Raw genomic sequence first — 15,221 nt, 5'->3', positions numbered from 1 at the left:
ATTGAGAAGCCTCATTGAGTTTGCGATTTGATTTGAGTAGACTCTTGTTTTTTCTGTCAGTGGGAAACTCCAATTTTCCGAAATCAATGCTGAATAAAAACAATATTATCTAGATTTGGAGTTAATATCAGTTATTTTCGTAGCAGGAATCCTATTCTACTTGAAATTTTTAAGACTAAACTGAGCAGAATACTCAAGTTTGCACCTTGTCTTGTGGTCCATTTGCACTTACAAAATTTCAATTTCAAAGCAAATTATGTCAAAAAGGCAATGAAAGACATTGTATGAGAAAAACAACAAAATTTAACTGATGTGGAATATCCTCATAATTTTTTACCAAATCTTTTCAAGACCTTGAATGACAGTTTACAAAAAGGCTGTCGAAAAGAAACGTCCCTATTTTTTGAGTTTTCATTTGGAAATGTTATCTACTTTTATATTTTCTTCTTTTTTTTTCCAACTTATGAGAATTTGAATTACTCACTTTTCTCTTTCTATTTCTTCATGCCGTGGTATCTTCTGAATGTATAAACCCAAATTTCTTGATGGTTTCTTGTTTTTAAGATTTTTATTTTCTCCATTCTTTCAGATGTCAATGGGCAATCATCAGAACCTCAGAAATCAGCATCAAGAAACAATGGCAATATGTAAGTAGTGAATAATTCAAAATCCAAATTCTGCCTGTCTTCAATCGTAGATTTTGTAAAAAAGTTGAAATAGGGACGTTCTTCAACACTCAGTGTTTGTCCCTTTTTTATGTGCCTCAATTCCACGGGAAAAATACTTGAATTTGTAGTGGAGGCAAAACGGTTTCACTAAAAACTAAACCCTTTATCAGTTGCATATTTTAATGGTTGAAAATATTCGGAAATTATTAGATACACTTAAGTGGACCACTAGACAAGGTGTGAATTTAAGCAGTATGGTACGCTCTCTCATTAAAATTTCACACAGAGCACGATTTGTACAACAAAAACTATTGAAAGTAGCTTCTAACTAAGATATCAACCTTTTTCCATGCATAGATTCAAACTTCCCTCTCATGAAAGAAACATATTTTTTAAACTCTGCCTCTTTTGGAAGAGGATTTAAAAATAGAAATAGCTAGAGTTCATGCCAAATAAGTTTATGCATTTCTAGACTGTGACAGAACATCGTCTGACGTTACTTTAACATTTAAAGTGAATGGATCAATCAAGATGGCGGATCTTCTGTCGCAGTCTGAAAATGCGTAAACTTATTTAACGTGGACTCTGAGACTCAAATCAGTTTTGATGAGGATTGTATCCTATATTTTGAAACGTCCAATAAATTGCTTTTTTGGGCAAGATTTGTCCAAGACAAATTTTTCTGCTCAACTCACTGTAACGATCAATTTTTATTTATTTATTTTGTAGGTTATTGCCCCATGTGGAAACCACCTTTCGTTCTGAAGTGTCAGTGCCATCAATCGATCCCAGGCCACAAGAGAGCTCCGCTTCAAGAGAAAACAAAAGATCCAACCATACAGTTGAATCAGGCAATGTATTGAAACAGATGGAAGCAAAGATAAATGAATGCAAACAATCATCAAAAAATTCAATTGACACTCCACGTAGCACTATTACTGGAAAATCTACGTTCAAATTAAGAACCCCTTGGACAGCTATGGAAACCTCAATTCATCCCAGCTCAAAAATTGTAAGTGGGCCTGTTCAGTCAAAAAGAATGTTAGGTATTGGTGAAGTCACGAAAAATAATGCTGATACCGTGAATGCCAAATCTGAGGATATAATCCGAAAAGCTATCACACCGCAATCAAAAGTACCTAGTTCCTTGGTTGCACCATACAAGCATAGCTCCCCTTTTGCAAATATTGGTCAAAATGAGAATGGAACCCTTACTGATCAGTTTCCATCTTGCTCTGGTAAAAATAACTGTGTCACTTTAGGGCAAGCTTCAAGGGTTGAAAAAGAAAACCATTCAAATGGCGATACTGATGAAAAGAAGCAATTCATCATCAGACCTCCAAAATTGAAGGCTTTCTCTTTGAAATTTGGTTGCCAAAAGAAGAACACTGTTACACCCAGAACAAGCTCCGATAAAGAAAACAAACTTTTGACCCCGCAAAAAAATGAGGAGAAACCGAAGGCACTGAGGAGCATTCTAACATCGAGTGTCAGTTCTACAACAAATAAAAACAAGACGCGCAAAGTCAACTTTGGATCGAATTTACCCAAGTCACTACAGAGTAGTCCATCGCGATTTGACCGTAAAAATGAGGAACGTCAAAAGAAAGCATTCATGAAAATGGTGAAGCCTGTCTGTCAGCAAGACGAAAACTTCACACCCATTCCTGTGGGAGAAGGTCTTGTCTGCACAGAAATACTGGGTGCTTCAGATACTGCTATTTACCGAACTTCCCCTCGCGGTGAAGCTGACCACAATGTAACTTCAATGGAATCCTTTGAAGTAGACCGGTCAGAAAAGGGTAATCATCATGATTTTGGAGAGTGTCACAGCACAAAATATCCACCAATCTCAGATCCGGCCGAAATCTCTAGTCCGCCAAGACAAGAGTCAGAAAAGTCTTTCTCTGAGGCTTCTTTCTTGCAGTATTCCCCAGAAATGCCAAGTCAGCCAATAGATCATGATTTTGAGACTGGAAGTAGCACTCAAGAAAGTGTTTCAAACCAAGCAAACCACTTCGCTCCAAGCTGTGCGATAGACTTCGCACCGCAGCAAACTTTGTATTTTACCCAAAACCACCAAGAAAATAACAATTCTTGGCAAAGAAGTCGCATCATATCAAAACAACTCCCCCAACAAATAAATCAGTTTCATGAAACCACCCCGAATGAAACGACTCACTTCGTAGAAGATCGCCGTCAGAAATTTATCTCACCATCATCAAGCCTCGCTCAAAATAGAGCCTTGAACTTGAGTAATCATCCAGCTAATATTCAGTCGCAAGACCACATGCCACAACATAGTCTCTTCATGAAAAACGATGAACAAAATCAATTCTCTTACCAAATTAACAATTTCAGTCAGTTAGGATCAAAGTCGTCTCTGTTCCCAAATGCCTTCCAGGCAAATTCTCACTCGTCTAGAATTGTTGGAACTCCATATTGGCAACCGGAATATTTGCAAGAAAGACCGGTATCTCACTATCCTAAGTCTCAAAATCCTCATACCTTCTCTAGGAATCAGATTTGCTATCCTCAGGAAGAAATGCCACATTATCGACCAATTTTTCCCCATGCAACTCCGCAGGTACAAAGACAGCAAGTCTCTGTTTTCAATACGCCAAATCCAAGGACCGTTCCCTCTTCTACTCAGAGTGTGACATCTAATTTTTGGCCCACAGAGACCCTTTACTCTCGCCAGTTTCCTATCCTGCATCAGTATTACCCACTTGAATTTTCTAGCACTGATGGTCTCAAAAAGTCAAGTAAGCCCTCAGGGTGCTCATTCGAAGAAACATCCGCCCATAACTATCAAGCATAATTTACACTGTCTGTAGTTTTCCAGTCCACAGACTGAAAAGCTCATAAAAAATATCAATCACAAATTAATCAATTGTTATTTTTGAAAATTTTAGATATCAATAGAATTTAGAAATTTTACAATTTTAGATTTAGATATTACAGAAAAATTTTAAATCGAATAGATCTGTAAAATCTCTGATATTGGACCACTAGTAGAGTCCAAGTGGATCCTTTCTCCCTGTTTTAACTTAGATTCATACTCTTTCATTCATGTTTTTTAGTAAGCCCTCAGGGTGCTCATTCGAAGAAACATCCGCCCATAACTATCGAGCATAATTTACATTGTCTGTAGTTTTCCAGTCCACAGACTGAAAAGCTCATCAAAAATATCAATCACAAATTAATCAATTGTTATTTTTGAAAATTTTAGATATCAATAGAATTTAGAAATTTTACAATTTTAGATTTAGATATTACAGAAAAATTTTAAATCGAATAGATCTGTAAAACCTCTGATATTGGACCACTAGTAGAGTCCAAGTGGATCCTTTCTCCCTGTTTTAACTTAGATTCATACTCTTTCATTCATGTTTTTTAGTAAGACCTCAGGGTGCTCACTGCTCAGTCATAGAAACATCCGCCCATAACTATCAAGCATAATTTACACTGTCAGTAATTTACATTGTCAAGCATATTTTTGCAGTCTATAGACTGAAAAGCTCATCCAAAATATCAATCACAAATTAATCAATTGTTATTTTTTGAAAATTTTAGATATCAATAGAATTTAGAAATTTTACAATTTTAGATTTAGATATTATACAGACAAATTTGAAATCGAATTGATCTGTAAAACCTCTGATGTTAGACCACTAGTAGAGTCCAAGTGGATCCTTTCTCCCTTTTTTAACCTAGACCTTTTTTTAACTCCCTTTTTTAATTCATATTCTTACATTCATGTTTTTTAAATCTCAAACATTTTTTTACCTTTCAAGTTCGAGTTTGAATGGAACGTCAAGAAAAAATATTCGAACTTGAATGTTCGAGATTTTGGATTAATGTATAAACAGTAAACTTAAGTAATAGGTTAAGCCTAAGTATAAACCTGTGAGTGCACTAAAAACCTATGAAGTGTAGACGTATAGCTGTGAATACTTCCTAATTCCTATCTACTCTGCAAATTACACTTGTTTTAATCAGAGAGTTGTTTCCTTTTCTATCCTCAAACTCTTATCAGGAATCACCTATTTTTAAGACTTCACTAAAATGCAGAAGAATGATGGCTAAATGTGAAAAATGCGCATCTCAACTGCAATTTCTAAGTATCTCTGATTATGTTCACTGTTTTTCAAAGAAAACTAAACGAAATTGTTTCTTGAAATTCCATATGATTTTTTGCTTTCTTTCTTTTTTAAATGAGGGAAGATAAGTTCCATCTAAACTGCTGGTTATTTTTCCTTTACTAAAATAAAACACAAGTGGAGACCTAAAATTACGCATTTTGAGGTACGCATCATTTGACTTTAGCCATCAAAATGCTTCAATTCTTTAGCAAAACTTTAGAATTTCTCGAAGTGTTATCAAGGAAGTTATAACACCCTAAATAGATTATTAGGATGATAGACATAAAATAATCCTCTAGGAGTAAAATTTAATTTTCCTAGCATCAACTTCATCCAATTTGTTAAACATCCGAAAAAGTAAGTCAAATAATTGGAGGAAATTAATGTTAATCTGCCGATAAATTGATAAATCTCCATATGAATTGCTACTCCCCCTCATGACTCATAGGAGGAACCCTCTTGCACAGCTTATGACTTTTCAAAAATCCCGCCATCTTTATCGAGAGTGCACCGAACTTTTTAACGCTGCTGCCAAGTCACTCTTTATTTACAAATTTTTTCATTAATTATTCTTTTATTTCTCTCCTTCAAACCTTGGGAAATTATACTTTTAGGTAATTATTGATAAATTGACATTAATATTTACTCAAAAACAAGTTTTTATTGCCGAAGTAGCGGATAAAATTTCTTTCTCTTCTTAAAGATGAGGGATAACTTTGAATTTTGGCAACTATGTTCATTGTTTACAATGATGATGGTTATTACCCGAAGTTCGATCAATTCGCTTTTACTTTTCTCGTCAAAATAGTATTTTTCAAGTGTGCGTTTTGATGTTTTCACTAATTGCTCTAAAACGCTGGCGTCCGCCATTTACCAGTGTCATTTATTCACAGACATAAGATCTCGAGGCACAAAAATCCAACTTCCAATCCGGTTCTCCTCTCGCGAAATTTGATAATCGTGATGACATTTTTGTTGTAGACATCGAAGGTGTCCATTATATTTGCCAAATGCAAAAGGGGTTTGTGGTTTGTGTGTGAAGTAAAAAGTTCACAATGGGTGAATAAACTGCATATTTTGTTGTTTTAAGCGTATACGTACATTTTATCTCCGAGTTTAATTCAGTTTTTTACAGTCACTATGTCTAGCCACAACAATGTGTGAAGTGTGCTCTGACTTTTCACAACTTCTGAGTTCTCGTAAGTATTTTTGTTGCTCAGTGTCTTACCACCTCCAAGTCCTGCTGTAAGCTGTATGTTCTTTTCCTTTCCCATCTGAAGTCTCCTACTTTTTACTGTTACTCAACGAAACTGTTGACCATGATAGTCATGACAATTCCTCAACTACGCCACAAGGATTCTTTGTCGCACTGAACACGGGGCTCCTCTTCGGTTTGCCCCCTCACTGCCCTACAATTGAAACTCATGAGTGTTTCTTATCGCTCCTGGTTTTAGCCTCTCTTATCACTTTAGATTGAGGTTGATTAAATTTAACTTCGACATCCCAGGACACATAATGATATGACCCAGTAAACTGAAGATGTGGTCATGATGTGGTCTGACTTAATTGTTGAAATGGTTGCCAGTTCTCAGTTCCTTCATACCCTCTGTAAGCTTTGTTTTCCACTGAGTATGTTTAAGCACATACTTTTGCTATGTATTAGGAGTGTGCAACCTCTTAAAATCGTCGATCACCCTGTAATCAGACCAATTCTTCAGTGACAGTGTCATACATTCGAGTCTCTGCAGCTAATAAGTCGGCTTAAGTTTAGAGTCAGCATGATTTGATCGCACCATAAGTTTTCTCCACCAGCATATCTATAAGCAATTTTTGCGTCAATTTTCAGAGAAAGCAGTGTTTTATCGAATCTTGTTATCAGTTTCTATAACCCCCCTGTTTCAGTTCCTATTATACGCATACTTAGGTACCTACAAATGAAAATGATAAGATGAAAGAAAATTTGTTTGAATATAATGAAGACTTGCAACTAGAGTAAAAATAGGTTGTTAAATTTCAGCATAGCGTTTTTTCATCCCACCTTCATGTTAAAGTCAGTCGATTGTCCATTGTCTTGGGTGTCAAAGTTCTTGGTTGGCTTAAGGCACTAAATCTAACAAAATCTGTAGTAAAATTTCAGAACATTTTTACTCGGAACCCTCCCATGAGTTTGCTTCCTAAAACATGCATAATCCAAGATCCTAAGACAACTTCAAAGTTAGGAAAAATGCCCCAACTGTCTTCCCAAGATGTGAATAAATGCTGCAGAAATGTTCACTTCAAGCAGTTCTCTGGAGGCTAGTGCTTGCCATCCATGGAAGCGGAAGATATCCAGACATTTAGTCTCTGCCTGCTTTTGGAGGTACCCTAATGCTTTTGCAATTGATCGGAGCTTTTTGGTATCAGCATTTCATCCACTAGTTCTCTTTGAGATGAATTTTGATAATCAGGATTTTAAATAGTTAATCCAGAATTTGACTAAGTAAATAGAAGCTTGGCAGTCTAAAGTTTAGTGTATTTGCAATTTGAAAGGAGGAAAAGCAGTAGTACTTTTTTCAGCCCGCCTTCTTGAGATCGGCAGTTTTCCACTATTGAGGGCAAGTGGGGAACCAGTGTTCAGATAATATAGGATTGAGGCCAGTGGTGAAAGGTATTTGCAGAACCTGAAAATTAGATGTAAGTAGAGTTGAAATTATGTGGGTGAATGGCAATAATGAGAATTCAACCAGGGTGTCCTGCTATAAGTGACGGCACCCCCTCATCGTCACCTTAATTTTGTTTGGTTGAGTCATGGCTCAAGTGCATGATGCTTTTTTTGAGGCTTGAGCTGTTTTTGGCTAAAAATTCACTATCCACTGGGATTTTTTACCTAAACAACGCAAAGTATTGCATGCCAGTTTGACCATGCCAGATACTGGTACAAATCATCTTAAGGTGATTTGTTAAGCTCAAGTGACGTGGTCAAACCGGTATGCGATGTATCGCATGGATTAGGTAAAAAATCTCGGCAGATTTTGAATTTTTAGCCAGAAAGCCTAAGAATGCCCTAAAGAAGAGCCTAAAAAATCATTCTAAACCCAAAAATTGGCCAAGTTCAGAGAAACGAAAGCAGAATGTTAGGGGAAAAACCTCGCATTCGATTCAGCTATCGATTTCTGTACCAAATGTGAGGTTTTTTAACTGCGAGGTCTAAGCTGAATTGGACTGCATTTTCCAATGAGGTGTACCACCAATTTTGGCTATAAACATTGTATGTATCCTCTCTTTCCCTATGCAAATCTTAATAGGAGATAGTCTTTGTTTTCATCATCCCACCTTGCTTTCTATTTCACTCCTTCCACTTTTCTCCTCTTCCCTTAAATAACTTTTAACTTTCAAAAAGTACAGTAAGTTCAATTTTACTAACTTACAATTTGATTCAGCCTTGAAAATAGTTACTATGTCAAGCTGTCAAGTTTTTTTCTGCTCGCAGGACTTACCATCATTTGTGAATTTGTCCTTGAAAATTTCTCTTTAAGTCCATATCTATTACGAAACTAAAAAACTATTTATTTCTGTTTGTGGCGTTTAACATTTCTTGTTCTTTTTAAAGAATGACTTGCGTATCACCGTACTTTCCCAAAATCTTGTGTGTTTTTCCTTTGCATTTTTATAATTATTGTTCGAATGTGTCGAACCAAAATTTCAAGTGATTCTCTTCTAAACAAAATGAAGGAAGAAGGGAACTTTTTAGAGTCTGTGATTGAAGTATGTGTTTTTGTATTTTCACCATTAATATGCTGAATATGGAAAAAATTCGAGATCTATCTGGAGTTTTTAAATTGACCACTCTCATTCAAAACCATTTTAATATCGTTGGAAATATGTAGGTATTATAACCAAAAAGTTTCACTGCACATTTTTGAGGTAGGAAGAAATGGATTAGCATCGAAAATTTAAAACCAATAATTGTGACCAAAACAGCGTTTCATTGCTCGTCGCATGATGTATGTGGCAACTCACCCTCAGTCACTTTTTTCTCAGGTTCATCAGTGCTCAACATTATTTATCCTCTTTTGTACCTAATGATAAGATGATAGAACTTTGTACCTATGTTCATTTTGTAAAAAAAAAACTGTCCTCAGTCTCACCTTAAATGCTTAAATTCTTTCTTTTCAGTCAAAGAAAAGAATGTTCATCCAAACGAAACCCTAGCTCTAAGTAAGCAGGATGTACAGGTTGTCATCAACTTTATTCAACAATGGATGCAAAGGTAAATATACCTTAAATATCTTTTTATTCCTCACTTTTTTTCATGTGTATTTACATTTGAATTTTAGAAGACGCAACCCATGTATATAGTGAAAAAAGAGTTATTTTACCTTGTGCTGTAATTTGTACCCGATGAAGCATTTTCATTGTGCTCATTTTCTTTCTTGAGCGGAAGGAATGAAGTAAAAACCAGCCTTTCCAAGCTTCACTGTCACATCAATAACAATTTAATTTAAAATAAATAAGAAAGCTTTAGTCGCATCCTTAAAAGGCAAAGCCTTCTCCTTTGGATATGAGTAATTTGCATTGTCCTCTTTATTATAGAAACATATTTCCCTTTATTTTGGGCAGGCCCACCAAACTTATTGCCTTCTCTATCCAATGATGGTTAATGTCAACTTCAAAATGAATGATTTATGGCCCCAATGACCTTACATTCTACACATCTCTGTTCTTTCTCAATTTTTTTACGCTCAACTTGTTTATACGTTATATGCTAACAACAATCCTTCTCACTCATTTTTCAGGCAGTGTATATGCTGTTTTCGCGATCCAAAACATTACGATATTTTTCATTCGCTAACTCAAAGCATAGTACTATTAACCATTAATTTGATGAAATGTTATTCCGGCGATGAGGTGATTAAAATTAGCAAGAATGTCGAGAAAGAAGGCTATGAAAGCAAAGTTTTTGAAGACATTGATATGGAGGATCAAAAGGACACTGAAGAAGATACCACCAGCAAAAAAGGTTTGAATGGATTTTTTCTTTTTCCTTTTTCCTTTATTTTATAGACCTGCAATCTGGAGTTCATCACTATTTGCCCAGATTTAGTCACAATGGACCACCAGACAAGGTGCAAATTTAAGCATTCTAATATATGTCTCTGCCTTAAAATTCCACGTATAACTCGATTTGCTCAACAAAAATTATGGAAACCAACTCCCAACCAAGATTTTAACGTTTTTATTTTGCATCGGTTTTGACAAATTTGAATTTACCGCTCACATGAATGACCAGAGTCTACTTGAATCAAATCGCTCAATACAACGGTTCTAGCAGACTTGTAATGGATCATGGCTAGTTGCAATGGATCGTGCAGTGTTCTTCTCCATTCTGTATTATTCAAAGTGTAAACAACACGCAATAACTGAGCGGAAGCATCGAGATAGAGATTGTCACATTGTAATACCGCAGAGACAGTTACAGTAACGTGTAGTTTCCGATTGAATTAAAATAGATTCTTGTTTTTTCTATAAGCTGGAAGTTTGAATTGATGCATCAAGAAATGTTAATATCTTGTTTAGGAGTTACTTTCAATATTTTTCATTCTACAGATCGTATTCCACATAAAATTTAGATGGTGAAGAATGTATCATAATACATAAATTGGTACCTTGTCTGGTGGATCATCGAGAAGCCACTAAATCACTCTACTATGCTGGAGGAAGTATTGGCTCAAAATATCCAGTGAAAGCACTTATTGATTTTTCTATGGCTTGTTCACTGCCAGCGATGTGAAAATAAGTAACAGGACACAATGAAATTATGTATATTTTTTGTAATAATGTGACAAACTTGTATCTCTCATAATCTTATTGCATGATGTTTTCTTGCCTTTAGATGAGCCAGCAGATAAGAAACTAGATGAGTGGACCATAGCAGATCTCGAGAAGCTTTTGCATTTCCTAACCAAAGTGTTCCTGCTGAATTTTCCTCTCTATATGGCCTGCAAGCAAGAGAATGTCCACTCTAAGGGTGATATCATAACATCTGATGAGGCCAACAACCTCAGCACGTTTTGCGATCTCCATGATCTTGAAGTTCCAGTCTACCTTTTGCGAAATGTGTCTTTATTCTCCAGGTATCTATCAAAAGTTCTGTCATATTTTATGTTTTAATTCTTTTTTTGTTATTTTTCCAAAGGAGAAACTTTCTTCTCACAAAGGAATCGCGAAATTGATTAAAATAATGCTGAAAAAGGAGACCTACAAAAGAGGAAGAACAAAATCTAATAAATAGTAATAAAAAATGAGTAGGTGTAACTCGAAGACAACAATAAATTTGTAAAAAGTAGAAATGAAAACGCGATGACCTGAAATATGATCAGGATAAAAACACACAAATTATTGAAAATTAAAATTAATAAAAATTAAATATTTGAAAAGGCTGAGACTTTTCGGGGTTGTTATGACCCCAAAATATCCAAGCCTTTCAAAGGATTTAATTTTTAGCCTTGACCACCCATATTTTGCATGTTTTTATCCGTTTCATAAATTATTGCCACCATTACTTTGCATATTTTAACAGCACTTGTCTCTAGTTTTTTGTACCAAAATTTTTTTTTTCTAATTTTCCACCATTTTCTAAGTTGATGCTTTGTTAGCCTCTGTGCAAATTTACAATAAAAGGAATTATTACTATTACTATTCTCCTATATGTCTACCATTAAGATTTTAATCAGTTATACAAGGAAACAAGTTATTGAAAAGTTAGTGAAACTCTGAAAAAGTAAGATAATTTTACTGAACCTCAAAGAGCTGAGGTGTAGGGTAATTTTTCAAGTAATTTTTTCATCAAATTTTTATTTCCTTGTTTTTTAAAAACTTCTGAATGGCTTTAATTGTACAACTCCGTTGTATTGGGCTTTTTGATGTGTGTTTGTTTGATACGCTGTTCTGATCTCTGCTACAATGTTGGAAAAACTTGAACTTCGCTTTGAAGTGTGTTTTGTGACAAGCACTTTGATGCTCAACATCCTTTAAAAGCCAGAGAAAATTTATTACATTTTTTATCAAAAACATCAAAATGCAGCAATTTGTATTATTCAATGAAATTTTCTCACCTTATGATTCTATCGTAAGAATAAATGATAAAGAATATCTAATCCGAAAATTGGAATGATTTAATTATTATTTTGCAACCTGTGGACTAAGTACCATGAAGTACGACCTGAGGATGGACATTAGAATGCCATAGATGACTTTAATAGGGGAACTGCAAAGAAGTGATTTGACAAGTTTTCCAGAAGATCAGGACCAAAGAAAACGAAAGTTATGCTGTTATTTGCCCAATGAAGTGCTCAATGTTCTAGTTTCATCCTAAAGTTTTTTTCAGGAGTAATGCAAATAAGCAATAATTCATGAATTTTTGTCGCATTTCAGAGCGGGAGGTGTTCAAGCAATGACGTACTGTTTTGGCTACCAGTCCTTGCCCATTCCTGTCGCTCATGCCATGATATCGGTTGTCTGCAATTTGAAGCTGTGGCTTAATTATCGCACAATCGTTCAGTTGTTTGTTCCACTACGTGCAAGCGTCCTACGGTATATGTGTCTGAGTATGTCAGACAAGCAGTTGCGAACACCCGGAATCAAGTCAATGGCAGGTGAGAAATTATTATTACTTATTTTGTGTTTTTAACTGGATGTCAGTAAACCTTATGGATTTATCTACTTCAGGCCTTAAGTAAATAAATATAGCTGTTTCAAGGATAGATTTGGTTTAAATTCAATTATATGTTGGCTAGGTCAGTGGTTATTCTATGCCCAAATCCTGACTCAGATCGAAGGCAAAGCATTCTACAACCAAGACCAAGGTCTTCTCAGATAGAATGTTTTTATTTTTGTCCAAGCTTAGTACAGAAGTACTTCAGTAGCTTTTTATTATTCCTTTAAATAAATATTACATCGACTTGATTTGCTTGTTGCATTAGATTTTATGTGGACTGCAGTGAAAGATCCTATGGACACGCCGCTCACTTTTGATAGAGAGGGTCTTGATCTGGCATTCAAGTATTTCACATCGTCAACATTGACTATGAGGCTGGCAGGAATCGCTCAGATCAACACCCACATAAACATGTACACGGAGCTTATGAACTCATCCTCGTGTCGCCAGAGCACCTGCGGCAACAATAACAATAGCAGCTACAATGATATTGGTCACAGTTTGGCAGTATGGCTCATCGAAAATGATATTGTCTCGCATATTTTTGGACCAAATTTACATGTAGAGGTAAGTAAGGCAGCTTAATAGACTCATGACTCCCAGTGTGAACTCTACCACTCAATCTCCCTGCTCTAGACTTGGATGTAGAAGTCATTCATTTTTAGTGGTTTATGTTGGTGTTTTAGTTGGGTTGTTATATGTTCAAAATTTATTTTAAAGAGATATTTTTGTTTCTTCAAATCTAGAAGAAAAATGAAGAAACTAAAGGGAATGATATGACCATTCGAGTGTGTCACACTCATTAAGTGTATGAAAATTAAGTGACATCATTCGCACCACTGATCATGTTAGCATGATTCTGAACCTTTTCAGCTCGCAGACCTTCCAGGACCTAGTCAGACCTAATAAATAGAAATTTATAAGATGTTATCCAAATCAATGGATCAGTGAAAATTAGTCCTTCGTGAGAGAATGTGCGAAATTCTTGAAGGAAGTATTAAAACAATATTGAGATGTCCAGCAATATAGCGTCCAAGTGTAAATGGTGCTTGTGATATTTTGGCTGGAAAGTGACGAAATGACCATCTTTCAGTGCCCTTTTCCCTGCGGCCTGATTATTGAAACTATGTCGGCCCAAGACGACTAGACAAAGCCTTATTTCAACCTTGCAACATATCGCAATTCGATGTCTTATCGGGCTGCTGTAAACTTTTAATAATCGGCCCCCTGGAGTGAATAGTTTATCTTGTGTTTTGTGCAGTATCAACAGTAAGATTGTCTTTTTTCAGGTAATCAAGCAAAGTCACATAATCCTAAACTTCCTCGCTATGGAGTGTAAACTAACAAATGATCACATCGATATAATATGGCAAGCTGCGCAATTGAAGCACTGCTCAAAGCAAGTGCTCGACCTTCTTCCTCCACTGATCAACAACATGGAAGTAACGCCAGTTCTCCATCTTTACAACCTCCTCTGTCAACTGTCGCCCAAAAATCATACTGAACAAACACTCTACCTAGCCTCTGGTATGTTTCCTTCAATTTGTTCATGCTTGTCACTCTTTGAATTTAGTTTTGTTGTATTGTCTCATTCCAGTTGCCTCGTTCTTTCTCTCTATTTGTTTTTTGCCTTTGAAGTCAAGTATTTCCTCCTAGACAATGACTGTTACTAATTTTATAGGCCACGTTAAAAATTCATAAATGACCGTTATTTAAAAATAGCGATTTTGACCAATCTTTTGATCATCTTCTAATGACCATATGTTGTTCTCTGGCATGTACTCAGTTTGATATCGAATGTAGCATTGAACACAAAGTTCTTGCTGTTCTTGCCATAAAGTTGGCTTGTTTTTCTTCATAAAAATAAAGTAAGAGCAGAGATTTAGAAACACTGCAATGCAGATCAGTGGTTTTGCACCTTGACCATTGACACATTTTTCATGGCTGGCTTGGCAAAGAATACGTTATTAAAAGGAAACAAAATTACAAAAAGAGTTGAAAAGTTTATAGCTAAGAGTATTTGTAGTAACTTGCGGAGACATGTTTTAAATTAGCCCAATTCTGATTTCTAGGTATCATTAAATTCATCTGGACAAACTGTGGTGTTTATTCGGCAAATATCGGTCCCATCTGGAAGCATCTGTCTGTGATCCAAAAACGTGCGCATGATCTGAGCAGTCCAGATCACAGTCCTTGCCACACTCAGTCAGACGATGAACCAGTTACAATCTCTGATGCGCATTTGGGCCCACCAAACAACTTGAGGCCTAAACCGTGTAAAAGGCGCAAAGCTGTCAAGCCCAAGTCGAACTCTCGGCAGCGGTCAATGATAGAAAATGCTGGAAATGATTCGAGTGATGGTAAGTTCAATTAAAAATTCCATTTTACTACAGTTTTCTAAGTGTGTGGGCGTACCGTAAGTGAGATTTACAACATTCAATTTCTCAAACTTGTCCAACTTCTTACGGGAAAGCCAATCACCAGAATCTTTTGAAAATTTTACCTAATATTCCATTTGTCATCAAGATTGATCCCTGAAATTTTTGTGAAAGTTTTTGCAAAAGTTTTGAACAAAAAATTGAAATAATATTGAGATGACTGGCAACATAGCTTCAAAGCGTGAATGCTGCTTGTAATACTGTAGCAGAAAGGTGGACTATCATTTTCGGCCAAAAAAATCTATTGAAGCATCTCAATATAAGTGGAAAAAAA

At 35.7% G+C, this 15,221-nt stretch overlaps 2 protein-coding genes across 3 annotated transcripts in view; both read left to right on the top strand.

The window, feature by feature from the left end:
* The window catches only part of LOC109033810 (uncharacterized), a 29,903-nt gene extending 24,322 nt beyond the window's left edge, over positions 1–5,581 (top strand). For both annotated transcript variants that reach the window (XM_019046602.2, XM_019046592.2), the window contains 2 exons: positions 590–647; positions 1,398–5,581. In XM_019046602.2, coding sequence (XP_018902147.2) covers positions 590–647; positions 1,398–3,489 — 2,150 coding nt within the window. In that variant the 3' untranslated portion in view covers positions 3,490–5,581. The remainder of the gene's footprint in view (positions 1–589; positions 648–1,397) is intronic.
* A 437-nt stretch (positions 5,582–6,018) lies between these two features.
* The window catches only part of LOC109033797 (ubiquitinyl hydrolase 1 puf), a 48,278-nt gene continuing 39,075 nt past the window's right edge, over positions 6,019–15,221 (top strand). Inside the window, 8 exon segments of the mRNA XM_072303349.1 lie at positions 6,019–6,421; positions 8,969–9,062; positions 9,589–9,812; positions 10,686–10,926; positions 12,227–12,447; positions 12,775–13,076; positions 13,799–14,036; positions 14,582–14,869. Of these exon segments, the coding sequence (XP_072159450.1) occupies positions 6,364–6,421; positions 8,969–9,062; positions 9,589–9,812; positions 10,686–10,926; positions 12,227–12,447; positions 12,775–13,076; positions 13,799–14,036; positions 14,582–14,869 (1,666 nt within the window). The 5' untranslated portion in view covers positions 6,019–6,363.

The sequence above is a fragment of the Bemisia tabaci genome, chromosome 8 (genome assembly GCF_918797505.1).
Source record: "Bemisia tabaci chromosome 8, PGI_BMITA_v3".
Taxonomy (NCBI): Eukaryota; Metazoa; Arthropoda; class Insecta; order Hemiptera; family Aleyrodidae; genus Bemisia; species Bemisia tabaci.
Note: the sequence above shows the minus strand (reverse complement) of the source record. Positions and strands in the feature narration are given on the sequence as shown.